This window comes from Oncorhynchus mykiss, chromosome 18 (genome assembly GCF_057628025.1).
Source record: "Oncorhynchus mykiss isolate SJ-2025 chromosome 18, ASM5762802v1, whole genome shotgun sequence".
In the NCBI taxonomy this organism is placed as follows: Eukaryota; Metazoa; Chordata; class Actinopteri; order Salmoniformes; family Salmonidae; genus Oncorhynchus; species Oncorhynchus mykiss.
This window is the reverse complement of record NC_143039.1, coordinates 39,422,123-39,439,837: the sequence shown is the minus strand read 5'-3', so window position 1 is coordinate 39,439,837 and position 17,715 is coordinate 39,422,123. Positions and strand designations below refer to the sequence as shown.

At 42.3% G+C, this 17,715-nt stretch overlaps 2 protein-coding genes across 2 annotated transcripts in view; one reads left to right on the top strand and one right to left on the bottom strand.

Moving 5' to 3' along the window:
- The window catches only part of LOC110496011 (small conductance calcium-activated potassium channel protein 2), a 41,038-nt gene that overhangs the window by 21,027 nt on the left and 2,296 nt on the right, over positions 1-17,715 (bottom strand). Inside the window, exons 4-6 of the mRNA XM_021571623.3 lie at positions 17,172-17,453; positions 9,779-9,900; positions 4,747-4,888 (exon numbers count right to left, since the gene is read on the bottom strand). Coding sequence (XP_021427298.2) covers positions 4,747-4,888; positions 9,779-9,900; positions 17,172-17,453 — 546 coding nt within the window. The remainder of the gene's footprint in view (positions 1-4,746; positions 4,889-9,778; positions 9,901-17,171; positions 17,454-17,715) is intronic.
- The window catches only part of LOC110496009 (neuronal acetylcholine receptor subunit alpha-7), a 40,766-nt gene continuing 25,207 nt past the window's right edge, over positions 2,157-17,715 (top strand). The window contains exon 1 of the mRNA XM_090208391.1: positions 2,157-3,512. Within this exon, the coding sequence (XP_090064517.1) occupies positions 3,455-3,512 (58 nt within the window). The 5' untranslated portion in view covers positions 2,157-3,454. The remainder of the gene's footprint in view (positions 3,513-17,715) is intronic.

Sequence of the window (17,715 nt, the reverse complement as noted above, 5' to 3'; positions counted from 1 at the left end):
AAAACAACTGGAAACTAGGAACTAGGACATCTCAGACTTAGTGGGTTTAAGGTAACTGGGACTCGGGGAAAAAACTGGCTCTGACTGGGAAAATACATTTTCAACGGTCATCCAACTCGGAATTCCAATTTTGGAACTTGGGCCTCTTTCTAGTAAGATCACTGACGTCATGATTCAACCTTGTTTTTTTGCAGAGTTCCCAGTTGTCTTGAAAGCACCATAAATCCAGAGAATGACAGATTTTGATGACAAAATTTGCCCACAAGAAGGATCGCTCAAGTGAGCAAGTGAGCACAAAAATGTATTGTATGCTGCTGCATAAACAATGTAATATGCCAGAGAGATACAGTGGGGCAAAAAAGTATTTAGTCAGCCACCAATTGTGCAAGTTCTTCCACTTAAAAAGATGAGAGAGGCCTGTAATTTTCATCATAGGTACACTTCAACTATGACAGACAAAATGAGAAAAGAAAATCACATTGTAGGATTTTTTATGAATTTATTTGCAAATTATGGTGGAAAATAAGTATTTGGTCAATAACAAAAGTTTATCTCAATACTTTGTTATATACCCTTTGTTGGCAATGACAGAGGTCAAACGTTTTCTGTAAGTCGTCACAATTCCTCCATGCAGATCTCCTCTAGAGCAGTGATGTTTTGGGGCTGTTGCTGGGCAACATGGACTTTCAACTCCCTCCAAAGATTTTCTATGGGGATGAGATCTGGACTGGCTAGGCCACTCCAGGACCTTGAAATGCTTCTTACGAAGCCACTCCTTCGTTGCCCGGGCGGTGTGTTTGGGATCATTGTCATGCTGAAAGACCCAGCCACATTTCATCTTCAATGCCCTTGCTGATGGAAGGAGATTTTCACTCAAAATCTCACGAAACATGGCCCCATTCATTCTTTCCTTTACACGGATCAGTCGTCCTGGTCCATTTGCAGAAAAACAGCCCCAAAGCATGATGTTTCCACCCCCATGTTTCACAGTAGGTATGGTGTTCTTTGGATGCAACTCAGCATTCTTTGTCCTCCAAACACGACGAGTTGAGTTTTTACCAAAAAGTTATATTTTGGTATCATCTGACCATATGACATTCTCCCAATCTTCTTCTGGATCATCCAAATGCTCTCTAGCAAACTTAAGATGGGCCTGGACATGTACTGGCTTAAGCTGGGGGACACGTCTGGCACTGCAGGATTTGAGTCCCTGGCGGCGTAGTGTGTTACTGATGGTAGGCTTTGTTACTTTGGTCCCAGCTCTCTGCAGGTCATTCACTAGGTCCCCCCGTGTGGTTCTGGGATTTTTGCTCACTGTTCTTGTGATCATTTTGACCCCACGGGGTGAGATCTTGCGTGGAGCCCCAGATCGAGGTAGATTATCAGTGGTCTTGTATGTCTTCCATTTCCTAATAATTGCTCCCACAGTTGATTTCTTCAAACCAAGCTGCTTACCTATTGCAGATTCAGTCTTCCCAGCCTGGTGCAGGTCTACAATTTTGTTTCTGGTGTCCTTTGACAGCTCTTTGGTCTTGGCCATAGTGGAGTTTGGAGTGTGACTGTTTGAGGTTGTGGACAGGTGTCTTTTATACTGATAACAAGTTCAAACAGGTGCCATTAATACAGGTAACGAGTGGAGGACAGAGGAGCCTCTTAAAGAAGATAGATACAGGTCTGTGAGAGCCAGAAATCTTGCTTGTTTGTAGGTGACCAAATACTTATTTTCCACCATAATTTGCAAATAAATTCATTAAAAATCGTACAATGTGATTTTCTGGATTTTTACAGGCCTCTCTCATCTTTTTAAGTGGGAAAACTTGCACAATTGGTGGCTGACTAAATACTTTTTTGCCCCACTGTATGTATACTGTAGCTAAGAAAGTAATACTAAGTGTGTTGTGTAGTAAGCTGTTAGTAGTCCATGTGCCTCACCCTAATAATTTGGTCCCTTTCCCACTCAGAACTGACTTCGTGGTGCACATGTAGCCTATAGCCTATTTTAGAGAAATGTCATCATCGAATATTGTAAGAGCTTTCTTTTTCTGCTTACCGTAATTTCCGGACTATAAGCCGCTACTTTTTTCCCACGCTTTGAACCTGAACATAATGTGACGTAAATCGAGTGCGCTCAAACTTCCCATCATTCTGATTACGGTAGTCATTTTGTCACCCTCATCATGGCAAAGACACGGAGAAATGCATATGATGCAGCTTTCAAGTTGAAGGCGATCGATCTGGCTGTTGGAAAAGGAAATAGAGCTGCTGCACGGGAGCTTGGCTTTAATGATTCGATGATAAGACGTTGGAAACAGCAGCGTGAGGAACGGACTCAGTGCAAAAAGACAACAAAAGCTTTCAGAGTGAAGAAAAGCAGATGACCTGAACTAGAAAATGAGCTTGAAAACTGGGTCAACACACAGAGAGCAGACGGCCGAGGTGTTTCAACTGTGCAGATCTGACTGAAAGCCAAAACAATCGCCACCGCAATGAAGTTTGAGGATTTTAGAGGTGGACCATCGTGGTGTCTTAAGATTTATGAGACGTAAAGGCCTGTCCATCAGGGTACGGACAAGTCTGTGTCAGCAGCTCCCTCCCTCCCGACTACGAGGAAAACGTTTCAAACTTCCACAAATTCACTGATGCAAAGATAGCGGAGCATTCCATCGGCCCGCACGACATCATAATTATATGGATGAGGTTCCTCTGACGTTTGACCTGCCTCTCACTCGGACTGTCAACAAGAAAGGTGAATCATCCGTCACGCTGAAAACAACTGGGCATGAAAAAACGCACTTCACCTGTGTTCTGATGTGCACGGCATCGGGAGAAAAGCTTCCACCGATGTTGATTTTTAAACGCATGACGATGCCAAAAGAAAAATTCCCGAGAGGAATTGTTGTGAAAGTCAACAAGAAAGGATGGATGACGGAAGGCCTAATGCATGAATGGCATACGGAGTGTTACGGCAAGCGACCGGGAGGATTCTTTCACAAGAACAAGGCATTTTTCGTGTTGGACAGCATGAGGGCCCACATAACAGATTCTGTGAAAGAAGCCATCAAGAGGACAAACTCAATTCCAGCTGTGATTCCTGGGGGAACAACAAAGTATTTTCAGCCACTCGACATCAGTGTAAATCGTGCATTTAAGGTGGCGCTCCGTGTTCAGTGGGAGGCTTGGATGACAAGTGGGGAGAAATCCTTCACTAAAACGGGCCGCATGCGAAGAGCAACTTATGGTCAAGTCTGCCAGTGGGTCCTGACAGCGTGGAGCATTGTCAAAAAATCCACTATCATTAACGGGTTTCGAAAGGCTGGACTGCTGCGTGTTGAAGAGGGCAGCATGAGCTCAGCGGGGAATTTGCCTCCGGATGAAAGTGACGAGAGCAACAATGACAACGATCCAACATCGGATGAAGCAATTGTGAGGCTATTCAACTCCAACACCGAAGGAGATGACTTCAGTGGTTTCAGTGCACAGGAGGAGGAAGATATTGACCAATGACTTTCTTGGTAGGCTACTGTTTACTGCTATTTTTTTTATTTTTGTTACAAGCCGTGTTTCGTTATAGCCTATTTATTTTTGTTACAAGCCGTGTTTCGTTTAAAGGCTGTGTAAAGTTCATTTGTTTCAATGTACCGGTAGGCACCTGCGGCTTATAGACACATGCAGCTTATTTATGTACAAAATACATATTTAAAAAATATTCAGTGGGTGCGGCTTATATTCAGGTGCGCTTAATAGTCCAGAAATTACGGTACATGCCCCCTTTATTTATCCTACGGTTCTGACTTGGTGTACAGGGAGAATACTGTAAGAACGGCCCATGTTCTGAATTCTGTCGCAGTACATTTCATAACTGCTGAACAAATAGTTATATTGACTACGCCCATGTTAGTTCGCTTATTAATGTCTTAGTCTAAATTACGGATGACCTCTTATCTGCTCGTCGTTCCCTTATGCCATAGTTTGTACATCTCAATTGTTATAGGCCTATTGCCTACATCATTTTAGGCAATGTTGGAATTATTTAATTGTTTTGCTTACTTTGTGTATTATAATTAGCTCGTGCTTTTCTTGACGAGGAGGAGATAGTATATAATGTTGTTGGGTCTGTAACCATGTTTCCCATTCAAATACTTGTTTTCAACAAAAAGTTCAGTAATAGACCCATGCAATTCCATTGCAAGGGTTGTTTTGTTTGCACAATGCGCTGTCTGTGCGTTGGTATATTGTATATAAAAGTGGATCCTCATGATTGTATTTTCCTTATCAACTTAAACAAATCCACAAGGAGTCAGTAGTAACCACATTTGTTTAAGCAAGTCAGGCATATCAGCTATGATTTGAGGCTGATTGAACTGTTTCGCTGCCAGACAAGGCTCCGCTGATAGCAAGGTGTAGCGGTGGTAAGGATTCACTGCATGGTGTTGAAGAAAAGCTCTGCTGTTGGGACAGCTTTATGTAGGCCCTAAACATTTCTAAAACCCTTTTCACTTTTTCATTATGGGGTATTGTGTGGAGATGGGTGAGATTTAAAAAAATATTTAATACATTTTGAATTCAGTCTGTAACACAACAAATGTGGAATAAGTCAATGGGTATGAATAGTTTCTGACGGCACTGTACCTGCCCATCCCCTTTACTTCAATTTTCTTTAAAGATGTCATTGAATTATTCCCACGCACCTACAACAAGTCGACTCAGCTGTGCGAGAGCTTTTCCTATTTTGCAGAAACTGCTTACCATGATGCCAGTGAGTAGACAGATGCTGCGGCCACAGTAGGTGTGGGGAACAACATCCCCGTAACCAATGGACAAGAAGGTGACCGAGACCATCCACAGGGCCTCCATGTAGTTACTGCTCAGGTCCTTATAGTTGTGGTGTCTATAGGACAGGGGAGGGATGATGGTTCAGCTTTTCCCCTGTCTTGTCCACTCATCATATTAACATTTAACAAATAAACTAGTTTCAGTCTAGGAATATGATATTTGATTGTATTTGTTATATGACTGACAACTTATGATGGGGCCATCTGATGTCAGCCACAGCACAGATTGGTCCAAGTCATTATAGTCACCAAGGCCGGGATTCATTGAAAGGTGCGTTGCAGCATGGCGCACTGTACTACCGACAATGCATCTTTTAAAGGTAATTTCCCAGATGTTTGCAGAGATTGCATTCACAGTAAACGTTGCGGATGTCGGCTGAAGTATAAATGACCTTTTAAAAGGTGCATTGTCTGTAGTGTAGTGTGCACTGCACCTTTGAATCAGTGTTAATTTTGGCACTTTTTTTAGATTTAGTCAAATTTTTACTAAAATATCATTAGGTCAAATTTTGGTCATTTGAATAATGATTAAGTCTAGTTATTGTCAAAATGACAAAAACAGGGAACCTCCCGGGTGGCGCAGTGGTCTAAGACCACCAGAGACCCTGGGTTCGAGCCCAGGCTCTGTCGCAGCTGGCCGCGACCGGGAGGTCCATGGGGCGACGCACAATTGGCCTAGCGTCATCCGGGTTAGGGAGGGTTTGGCCGGTAGGGATATCCTTGTCTCATCGCGCACTAGCGACTTCTGTGGCGGGCCGGGCGCAGTGCACACTGACCAGGTCGCTAGGTGTACGGTGATTCCTCCGACACATTGGTGCGGCTGGCTTCCGGGTTGGATGCGCGCTGTGTTAAGAAGCAGTGTGGCTTGGTTGGGTTGTGTTTCGGAGGACTCTCGAACTTCGTCTCTCCGAGCCCGTACGGGAGTTGTATAGCAAGTTAGTAACTACTAACAATTGGATACCACGAAAAAGGGGGTAAAAATTATAATTTAAAAAATAAAGAATGACAAAAACAGGGGGCAATTTTTCAACTAAATGCCCTTTAATTTTAGTCATTAACCTATAGTAAACATAAATCACTGAATTCCATGTGCACAAACATACTACTTTTCTCCCTAACAGCAGAAATATGAAAAAACATAAGAATAATATTATATTCACCTATATAAGAATTATCTGGCTATGAAAATTTCTAATTCAGCCTACAGCACAGCACATTACATACAAAACAAACAGACACACACAAGCAGAGAGAGAAAGAGAGAGAAAATCACTAGAAGATGCCTTGAAGTAGTATGTGTTTCACCTCCATCACTCGGTCGCGTCATTGCCATTGTTATCAACGTTCCACATGGATGTCCAAAAGTAGAATAAAGCTAATGACTTTGAACGGGAGCTAATGACTTTCGCCCAGTGATGTAGTCGAATCACTGAACCTCAGGTCCCAAGTCCGAGTCACCAATGGTCGAGTCACGAGTCCCTATGGCTAAAGTCTGACTCCCAGTGAACGAGTTCTGGTCCAAGTGCTCAAGTTTGAGTCACTGAGTCCACATTAAAGGTGCAATATACAGAAATCGCTGCGCCATTTCCTGGTTGCAAAAATTCTAATAGTTTGCCTAATTTTTGTTTATGTGACAAAACAAGCCATTGTTATGTGGAAAATCATTGTACCATCTAAACCACTGTGAAATATATTTTGTAGGGATGCACAATATATCGGTGAACATATCGAAATTGGCCGATATTAGCTAGAAATGCCAACATCAGTATTGGCCCGATCTAGTTTAACGTGATGTTAAAAAACGATGTCAAAGCTGCCGTGCATACCTATAGAACATACACTACACTTGCAACACAGCATCCCTAACCTAGCCCACAATGTCTGCTGTGTGGATCGAGCAGTCAACAAGTCGAGCAGTCATTTGAAAGAGTAAGAAAGCCAAGAAAATGGAATACATTGCCCTTGACAATCAACCGTTCTCTCACCTGGGTGATGTTGGCTTTCAATGACTGGTCGAGCACCGGTACACACTACCAAGTGCGCTATTTTTCAGATGTTGCCCTACCAGAGTTGCACAGTGATAGCGTCACTGCTATTAGCTTCACGACATACATACTATGGAATGCCGTTTGGGTCTTTGCGTGTCAAAAAAGATACAGTAGCACTGTCAAAGCTGTACAAAAAAGTCTGCAAACAAGGAAACACCAGCAACGAACAATGTGTTTATAATACCGCGTTGGTAATAAAGCATCATTTGTTTGACTGCAACTTCTGGGGTAGCTAGCTTTAGCTTGGTACCTAGCTAGCACCAATACAACCAGCCTGAAAACAATGACCAGTAGAAATTGCAGTCATTTTCATTATTCTTAGCAATGATTTAGGAATCTTTGTGAGTAAGTATTAGCTAGGCTGCCACTTGTTGTTCGCCTATTGAAATTGAACTTCAGTTCATGAAAATAAATAGCTAGCCAGCTACTTAACCCTGTTGCCCAAAGCTAACGTTAAAAGCAGCCTGCTAGCTTTATCTGGCTAGTGAGGCTCGACTGGATCGGGTTATGTGTTGTGAAGCTAGCCACAATAAGAATTACGCACAATAGTGGAATTTGCGGTTTGCCTTCAAAATAAAAGTATGACATTGACAGTGATGCAAATGAATACAAATAGTAGAATTATGCCATACTTTTATTTTGAAGGCTAACCTCAATGTCCACTATTGTGGCTAATCCATATTGTGGCTAGCTTCACATAGATGGGTCCGACCACCATTAATCAAAAAAGAACTGGCTTATAAATTAGGGTTATTTTAGATGATGACACCTATTAGCTAGCTAACTATAGCTACTGAAACAGATTGTCGTTTTGCTGTGTTTTTGGGGAAGAACATTGTTTGCATCCATGAGCTAGTTATTTTTTTTTTAATGACAAGCACTGAAGGTGGCAAGACAGCTTTATCAGCATCATAGCATACGTGTCGATGAATTGTTGTGACATATGAAATACGAGTGATAGTGTAATCAATGTGTAGTAACTACGTAAAAAATGTATGAATGGGTTAAATTATTTTGTGACGTGTAGTCATATTCAGGTCCTGATTGGTCAACAAGTTTATTTGACACGTCAATTAGTGTTATTTGACGTGTATCGTTTTTGACAAGCAAAGACCAAAATGGCCTGCCATAGAAATCCTGTTTGAGAATGAAACGACTGTAGAAATGAACAACGAAACAGCACAGCAAGTAAGTGAAAGAAATAGGTTTTGATTATGTTTTACTGGTAATGGGGACATACGTAAATGCCAACAAAAAATGTTTGGGGTCAGTGGTGTGTGTGTGTAACCTTTACTTAACTAGGCAAGTCAGGATAAGAACAAATTATTATTTACAAAGACGGCCTACCCCGGCCAAACCCGGACGACGCTGGGCCAATTGTGCGCCGCCCTATGGGACTCTCACTGCAGGTTGTGATAGAGCCTGGATTCGAACCAGGGACTGTAGTGACGCCTCTTGCACTGAGATGCAGTGCCTTAGAACGCTGCATCCATGTCTGTGTGTGTTAACTATTTAAATGTACTAGAATGCTTAAAAGACCGCAACAATTTTAAATATCGGTTATCGGTATAGTTTTTTTGCCAGGAAAATATTGGAAATTGGTATCGGCCAAATATGTCATATCGGTGCATCACTCATATTTTCCATAACCAAAAATATTGTATTTTCAGCTGTTTCACGCTGGTATACAAAAACAACACTGAAGAACGGGAAGCATAGAAATAGCGCACATAGAACATATCTTCCGCTTCTTAGACTTGATTTCAATGAGAATGACAGATCTATAACTCAACATTTTCTATGTGCATTTCGTCGGGTCGCCCAAAAGGTTACATATCGCAGCTTTAACTCAAAATAAAGTTATTTACTAATTCAGAAATAGTGTAGTGGTAAGATACATTTTGTCAATAAATAGTTTGCTATCCCTTTTCCTTTCTTTCTGTTCCACCAAAATGTTTGCATATACACTACTGATAATGTTCCCAGAGCCAGGTTCAGTTGAAAAACGTTCTTGAACATTGCAGACAGAAATTACATGAATAGAGCCGACATAGAGTATGTCTTTCTATTGTGCTAATGCACAAAAGAAAGAAAAAATCGTAGCGCCATTATTAAGAGTCATGTCTTTTCAGCAGTAGAATCAAACTGTTTTTTTTTCTGAGTAAAAGAGGGAGACTTGGCAATAGAATCTGTGTATGAAATGCAGTGGGAAATGTGGGAGGGTTGAGAGAGAGAGAGACTACTTTTCCATAGTCTACTAAAGAGAAAGGAAGACATAGCTTGACTGTTATTTTACAATTAAACTCAATGCAGCTATTGCTTTTGATTTCGTAAAGCAGCTTGTGTTTCTTAACCAGGCCAAGGCTTGCTAATTAGAAGGCTGGTGGTGAAGCAAGAGAGTCGCCTGCGCAATGTGTAGGCAGGCTATAATCGGAGGCCGAGCCAGAGCAGAGCCTGGCTGCCTGTCTGTCCACAGTGATTGCCTCCCTGCAGCTCACCACTGAAGTAGCCTGTGTTTGCTGGTTGAGTCCATCCCACTGCTGAACAGAACTGCACTGCGCATCTGTCCTGTTATTTTAGCATATCACCGAAAAGCTCTCAATCTCTCCAAAATCTCTTGCCCAGTCCATTTAGTAGTCAGATTTTGGTCACAGAGATAATTTTGTCTCGTCTCATTTTAGTCAACTGAAATTAAAAATCATTTTTGTTTAGTTTTTCTTTTTTCTAGGTCTATTTATTCAGTCATCAATTGCCACTGAAAAATAGGTGTTTGACGAATATTGTAGAGTACTATTTTAGTTGATGAAAATAACACTGCTTTTAATGAATCCTGGCAAAAGTCTGATACCTATTTCCCTCCTTCCTCTCTCTACTCCCTTTCCCTTCTTAGTCACTCACCTCTCACAGACATGTAGGCCCCAGGCAGCAACTAGCCACAGAGAGACGCTGAAGATCATCAACACAGTGCCAGGGTAGATGGTCATCAGGGTTTTGACCACAAAACGGCTGTTGAAGTGGATCTGGATACAAGTCCAAATAATAATAATATTAATATCCACAGTGGTAGGGTTAGGGGAAAAGAAGAATAAAAAAATTAAAAATACCCCCAAAATATATTGAAAATAATATATATATATATATATATATGTATATATTCCATAAAAAAATACTCACTTAAAAATACAACTTATGCAAGGGTTTTTCTTTATTTTGACTATTTTCTACATTGTAGAATAACAGTGATGACATCAAAACTATAAAATAGCACATATGGAATTATGTAGTAACCAAAAAAGTGTTAAACAAATCAAAATATATTATATATTTTTGACATCTTCGCACACTCTTGGCATTCTCTCAACCAGCTTCAACTGGAATGCTTTTCAAACAGTCTTGAAGGAGTTCCCACATATGCTGAGCACTTTTCCTTCACTCTGCGATCCAACTCACCCCAAACCATCTCAACTGGGTTGAGGTTGGGTGATTGTGGAGGCCAGGTCATGTGATGCAGCACTCCATCACTCTCGTTCTTGGTCAAAGCCCTTACACAGCCTGGAGGTGTGTTGGGTCATTGTCCTGTTGAAAAACAAATTATAGTCTCACTAAGCACAAACCAGATGGGATGGCGTATAGCAGCAGAATGATTGGGTAGTCATGCTGGTTAAGTGTGCCTTGAATTCTAAATAAATCACAGACAGTGTCACTAGCAAAGCAGCCCGACACCTTCACACCTCCTCCTCCATGTTTCATGGTGGGAACCACATATGCAGAGATCATCCGTTCCCCTACTCTGCGTCTCACAAAGACATGGCAGTTGGAACCAAAAATCTCAAATCTGGGCTCATTAGACCAAAGGACAGATTTCCAGCAAGTGTCTTCTTCTTATTGATGTCCTTTTAGTAGTGGTTTCTTTGCAGCAATTCGACCATGAAGGCCTGATTCACAGTCTCCTCTGAACAGTTGATGTTGAGATGTGTCTGTTACTTGAACTCTGTGACGCATTTGTTTGGACTGCAATCTGAGGCTCAGTTAACTCTTAGCAACTTATCCTCTCCAGCAGATGTAACTCTGGGTCTTCCTTTCTTGTGGCGGTCCTCATGAGAGTCAGTTTAATCATAGCGCTTGATGGTTTTTGCAACTGCACTTGAGAAGAAACTTTCAAAGTCCTTGAAATTATACACATTGACTGACCTTCATGCCTTAAAGTAATGATGGACTGATGTTTCTCGTTGCTTATTTGAGCTGTTCTTGCCATAATATGGACTTTGTCTTTTACCAAATAGGGCTATTCTGTATAACCCCCTACCTTGTCACAACACAACTGATTGGCTCAAATGCATTAAGGAAAGAAATTCCATAACTTAACTTTTAACAAGGTACACCTGTTAATTGAAATGCATTCCAGTTGAATACTTCATGAAGCTGGTTGAGAGAATGCCAAGTGTCATCTGGGACTACTTCGTTAGCTTGATGGCTAATGTTAGCAGCTTAGCTAGGTTAGTGTCTCTTTCAAGCAGATTTTAACCCGTCAGTTAAGCGGGATTCTGGAACAAGAAATAGCGATCCTAGCTGTTAAACGCTAACCACGTCGCAGAATCCATGCAAAAACAAGTTTGGTATTTATGTTTAACAAAGATTGGTTTTGCTTTAGTTAATATAAACTACATGTTTCCAGCATACAGTGGCTTGGCCACTCAAGGACATTCAAAGACTTGTTCCCAAGCCAGTTCTGCGTTGTCTTGTCTTGGCTGTGTGCTTAGGGTCATTGTCCTGTTGGAAGGTGAACCTTCACCCCAGTCTGAGGTTCTGAGTGCTCTAGAGCAGGTTTTCATCAAAGATCTCTCTGTACTTTGCTTCGTTCATCTTTCCCTCGATCCTGACTAGTGTTCACCGCTGAAAAACATCCCCACAGCATGATGCTGCCACCACCATGCTTCACCGTAGGGATTGTACCAGGTTTCCTCCAGACGTGCCGCTTGGTATTCAGGCCAAAGTGTTCAATCTTGGTTTCATCAGACCGGAGATTCTTGTTTCTCATGGTGTGAGAGTCATTTAGGCAAACTCCAAGCTGGCAGTCATTTGCCTTTTACTGAGGAGTGGCTTCTGTCTGGCCACTCTACCATGAATGCATGATTGGTGGAGTGCTGCAAAGATGGTTGTCCTTCTGGAAGGTTCTCCCATTTCCACAGAGGAACTCTGGAGCTCTGTATGAGTTACCATCGGGTTCTTGGTCACCTCCCTGGCCCTTCTTCCCCGATTGCTCAGTTTAACCGAGCGGCCAGCTCTAGAAAGAGTCTTGGTTGGTCCAAACTTCTTCCATTTAAGACCTTCAATGCTGCAGAAATGTTTTGGTACCCTCCCCAGATCTGTGCCTCAACACAATCCTGTCTCGGAGCTCTACGTACAAATTCCTCACAAGTCCTCAACTGGCAGCTTCATTAAATGGTACCCGCAAAACACCAGTCTCAAAATCAACAGTGAAGAGGCGACTCCGGGATGCTGGCCTTCTAGGCAGTGTTCCTCTGTCCAGTGTCTGTGTTCTTTTGCCCATCTTAATCTTTTATTTTTATTGGCCAGTGAGATATGGCTTTTTCTTGGCAACTGGTGTTTTGCGGGTACTATTTAATGAAGCTGCCAGTTGAGGACTTGTGAGCGTCTGTTTCTCAAACTAGACACTCTAATGTACTTGTCCTCTTGCTCAGTTGTGCACCGGGGCCTCCCACTCTTTCTATTCTGGTTAGTGCCAGTTTGCGCTGTTCTGTGAAGGGAGTAGTACACAGCGTTGTACGAGATCTTAGTTTTTTTTGGCAATTTCTTGCATGGAATAGCCTTCATTTCTCAGAACAAGAATAGACTGACGAGTTTCAGAAGAAAGCTTCTGGCCATTTTGAGCCTGTAATCAAACCCACAAATGCTGTACTCAACTAGTCTAAAGAATGCCAGTTTAATTGCTTCTTTAATAATCAGAACAACAGTTTTCAGCTGTGCTAACATAATTGCAAAAGGGTTTTCTAATGATCAATTAGCCTTTTAAAATGATAAACTTGGATTCGCTAACACAACGTGCCATTGAAACACAGGAGTGATGGTTGCTGATAATGGGCCTATGTAGATATTCCATAAAAAATCTGCCGTTTCCAGCTACAATAGTCACTTACAACATTAACAATGTCCACTGTATTTCTGATTAATTTGATGTTATTTTAATAAACAAAAAAAATAGTTTTCTTTCAAAAACAAGGGCATTTCTAAGTAACGCCAAACTTTTGAACAGTAGTGTTGTCACACCCTGATCAGTTTCACCTATCCTTGATATTGTCTCCACCCCTTCTAGGTGACGCTTGTTTTCCCCAGTGTAGTTATCCCTGTGTTTCCTGTCTCTCTGTGCAAGTGTATTATCCCTGTGTTTCCTGTCTCTCTGTGCAAGTGTATTATCCCGGTGTTTCCTGTCTCTCTGTGCAAGTGTATTATCCCGGTGTTTCCTGTCTCTCTGTGCAAGTGTATTATCCCTGTGTTTCCTGTCTCTGTGTCAGTTCATCTTGTATGTGCATTCTCCTTTTTCTAGTCCTCCTGGTTTTGACCCTTGCCTGTTTCTGGACTATGTACCCGCCTGCCTGAAATTTTTGCCTGCCTTGACCACGAGTCTGTCTGCCACTCTGTACCTCCTGGACTCTGATTTGGTTTTGACCTTTTCGCCTGTCCATGACCATTCTCTTGCCTATCCTTTTGGATTAATAAACATTGTAAGACGCCAACCATCTGCCTCCTGTGTCTGTATTTGGGTCTTGCCTTGTGCCTTGATAAGTGTATATGCCAATTATCTGATGGTCCGACCGCATTCTATCCCCTATCAACACTTTCTTCACTTTTGGTGGCAACGAGAATGGCATAAGAAAGAAGTCAAGACGACTAGCTTGATTGAGCCTCCTCCCGGTATATCTCACTAGGTCAGGATATTTAAGCCTCCATATATCGGCTAGTTCCAATTTGAAGGTTAATGAGCCATATCTGTTTATGGTCCAATAACATATTTTAAATCATCCATCTACCTTGCAGATCTGGACAATTTGCACATTCGGATCAAAATTACTGTTAATTAATGTCATCCCCCCTTTTGAGTTTCTTTGCCCATGAGAGAAGTATATTTTGCACTCACCTTCATCTAAAATTGTTGAATGAGTTTCCTGTAAACAATAGATATTATATTCCTTCTCTTTGAGCCAGGTAAATATTGTTTTTATTTTCTTATCTGCTAAGCCATTACAATTAAAACTGGCTATATTTATTTCACCATTTACCATAATGAGATACAAGTTTCAAATCCATTCATCATATGTTTGTAAATTTACCATTAAAAAGTACCATAGTGATAGAGTGTACCATGATATTTGCATTGCTAATAAGTAACCCTCCAATTGTTCTCCACTACTCCACCCGCCAAAGCCCCTCCCAAGTTGGGTTGTCATCCCAGTGACCGGCAGACCACCCCCGTCCCCCTGGATCCCTAGGTCCCCTGAAAGGCCATGACCCATCCTTTGAAAAGAACACACAGTGCCACCCACATAACAACCGTTAAAAGTATTTCCAATGCTCGCACCTCAATTTGCTTTATATATAGCTATTTTTTAAATTGTATATATATATTAAAATATCTTGCGTATCTTAATTTCCATCATTTACAATTAATATGCGTAATAATATCGGCAGTTTGTGCAAATGATTGTTACCTGTAACCAGGATTGTCCTTGCATCACATTACATTTTTGTCAAGCAATTATTATTTTAGCAAACAATTATTGTGATTCCTCCTATATTTCCCCAAACATCCTGATCCCCTTGCAACAGATGTGGGATACACACACACACACACACACACACACACACACACACACACACACACACACACACACACACACACACACACACACACACACACACACACACACACACACACTTACTTACTTACACACTCAACCCCTTTCCTCCACAGTCAACCATAAGCTCAGATGCTCAACGGTTGTTACATCCCAGAGCCCAACTCAAGAAAGAACTACTATTTTTTCGTCAGCATGCTCGGCTAGCGAATGCTAAAGCAGCACATTGGATTCCATGAAAATGCAACACCTAGCGTTGGTGTGAGTATCTGCTGGAAGTGTTGTGGAATTCAATGGGCTGCTTTAGCATCGTTTCAACTAACTACTGAACTTCAAGTCAAAATCATTCTGGCTATTGTACAACCTGAGTATGTAGAGGTCCATTCAAGCCCCCACCATTTCTCCTTTACCCAAATCCAGATAGCCGATGTTCTGAAAGAGCTGCAAAATCTGTACCCCTACAAATCAGCCGGGCTAGACAATCTGGATCCTCTCTTTCTAAAATTATCTGCCAAAATGGTTGCAACCCCTATTACTAGCCTGTTCAACCTTTCTTTCGTATCGTCTGAGATTCCCAAAGATTGAAAGCTGCAGCGGTCATCCCCCTCTTCAAAGGGGGTGACACTCTAGACCCAAACTGCTACAGACCTATATCTATCCTACCCTGTCTTTCTAAGGTCTTCGAAAGCCAAGTTAACAAACAGATTACTGACCATTTCGAATCCCACCATACCTTCTCCGCTATGCAATCTGGTTTCAGAGCTGGTCATGGGTGCACCTCAGCCACGCTCAAGGTTCTAAACGACATCATAACCGCTATCGATAAGAGACATTACTGTGCAGCCGTATTCATCGACCTGGCCAAGGCTTTCGACTCTGTCAATCACAACATTCTTATTGGCAGACTCGACAGCCTTGGTTTCTCAAATGATTGCCTCGCCTGGTTTACCAACTACTTCTCTGATAGAGTTCAGTGTGTCAAGTCGGAGGGCCTGTTGTCTGGACCTCTGACAGTCTCTATGGGTGTGCCACAGGGTACAATTCTCGGGCCGACTCTCTTTTCTGTATACATCAATGATGTTGCTCTTGCTGCTGGTGATTCTCTGATCCACCTCTACGCAGACGACACCATTCTGTATACTTCTGGCCCCTCCTTGGACACTGTGTTAACTAACCACCAGACGAGCTTCAATGCCATACAACTCTCCTTCCTTGGCCTCCAACTGCTCTTAAACGCAAGTAAAACTAAATGCATGCTTTTCAATCGATCGCTGCCCGCACCTGCTCGCCCGTCCAGCATCACTACTCTGGACGGCTCTGACTTAGAATACGTGGACAACTACAAATACCTGGGTGTTTGGTTAGACTGTAAACTCTCCTTCCAGACTCACATTAAGCATCTCCAATCCAAAATTACATCTAGAATCGGCTTCCTATATCGCAACAAAGCATCGTTCACTCATGCTGCCAAACATACCTTCGTAAAACTGACCATCCTACCGATCCTAGACTTCGGTGATGTCATCTATAAAATAGCCTCCAACACTCTACTCAACAAACTGGATGCAGTCTATCACAGTGCCATCCGTTTTGTTACCAAAGCCCCATACACTACCCACCATTGCGACCTGTACGCTCTCGTTGGTTGGCCCTCGCTTCATACTCGTCGCCAAACCCACTGGCTACAGGTTATCTACAAGTCTCTGCTAGGTAAAGCCCCGCCTTATCTCAGCTCACTGGTCACCATAGCAGCACCCACTCGTAGCACGCGCTCCAGCAGGTATATCTCACTGGTCACCCCCAAAGCCAATTCCTCCTTTGGTCGTCTTTCCTTCCAGATCTCTGCTGCCCATGACTGGAACGAATTGCAAAAATCTCTGAACCTGGAGACTCACATCTCCCTCACTAGCTTTAAGCACCAGCTGTCAGAGCAGTTTACAGATCAATGCACCTGTACTTAGCCTATCTGTAAACAGCCCATCTACCTACCTCATCCCCATACTGGTATTTATTTATTTTGCTCCTTTGCACCCCAGTATCTCTACCTGCACATTCATCTTCTGCCGATCTACCATTCCAGTGTTTAATTGCTATATTGTAATTACTTCGCCACCATGGCCTATTTATTTCCTTAACTTACCTCATTTGCACTCACTGTATATAGACTTTTTGTTTTCTTTTGTTCTACTGTATTATTGACTGTATGTTTTGTTTATTCCATGTGTAACTCTGTTGTTGTATGTGTCGAATTGCTACGCTTTACCTTGTTCAGGTCGCAGTTGCAAATGAGAACTTGTTCTCAACTAGCCTACCCGGTTAAATAAAGGTTAAATTAAATAAATAAATAAAAAAGTAAGTAACTAACATTTGAGGGAGAGGTTGCATAACTTGCATGGTGACAAATGTTGACCCCTGACCTTGTTGAGGGCGCCAATGCTGCGCGAGGCGGTGTCTGTGTAGAGTCGGCTGTGCAGCATCAAGGCACGACCCAGGAGGTAGAGTCGCAGGAACATGGGTAGAGCCAGCACGATCTCCAGCTCCGTCTCTGACAGCGTGGGGGACATGGCTTGCCATGACAATGGGAGACCCACTGGGAACGGGTGCACCGCCACAACAAACAGCTCAAGGGCGATCAGGCTCACCCGCTCCGTTGTCATGGCAATTTGCCAGTCCTCTGATCCGTTATCATGGATGTAGAGCTAACAGTGATGGGAGTATGGGTACACAGCCATGTCAGAGTTAGAGCATAGAGGAAGTACAGTTAACTGAGAGTGTAGTCAAAGTGTAATAAATTATATAACGAGTAGTACCAGACAAGGTTGCCCCCTGTCACCATCTACTTTCCCCATTAGCAATAGAACCTCTACTATAGTCTGGTATATAACAAAAAATATTGCAGAGTAGAATGACTTCAACGTATCTAAGCTGAGGGATCACATAAGCTAGTTTAAGATAGTGAGA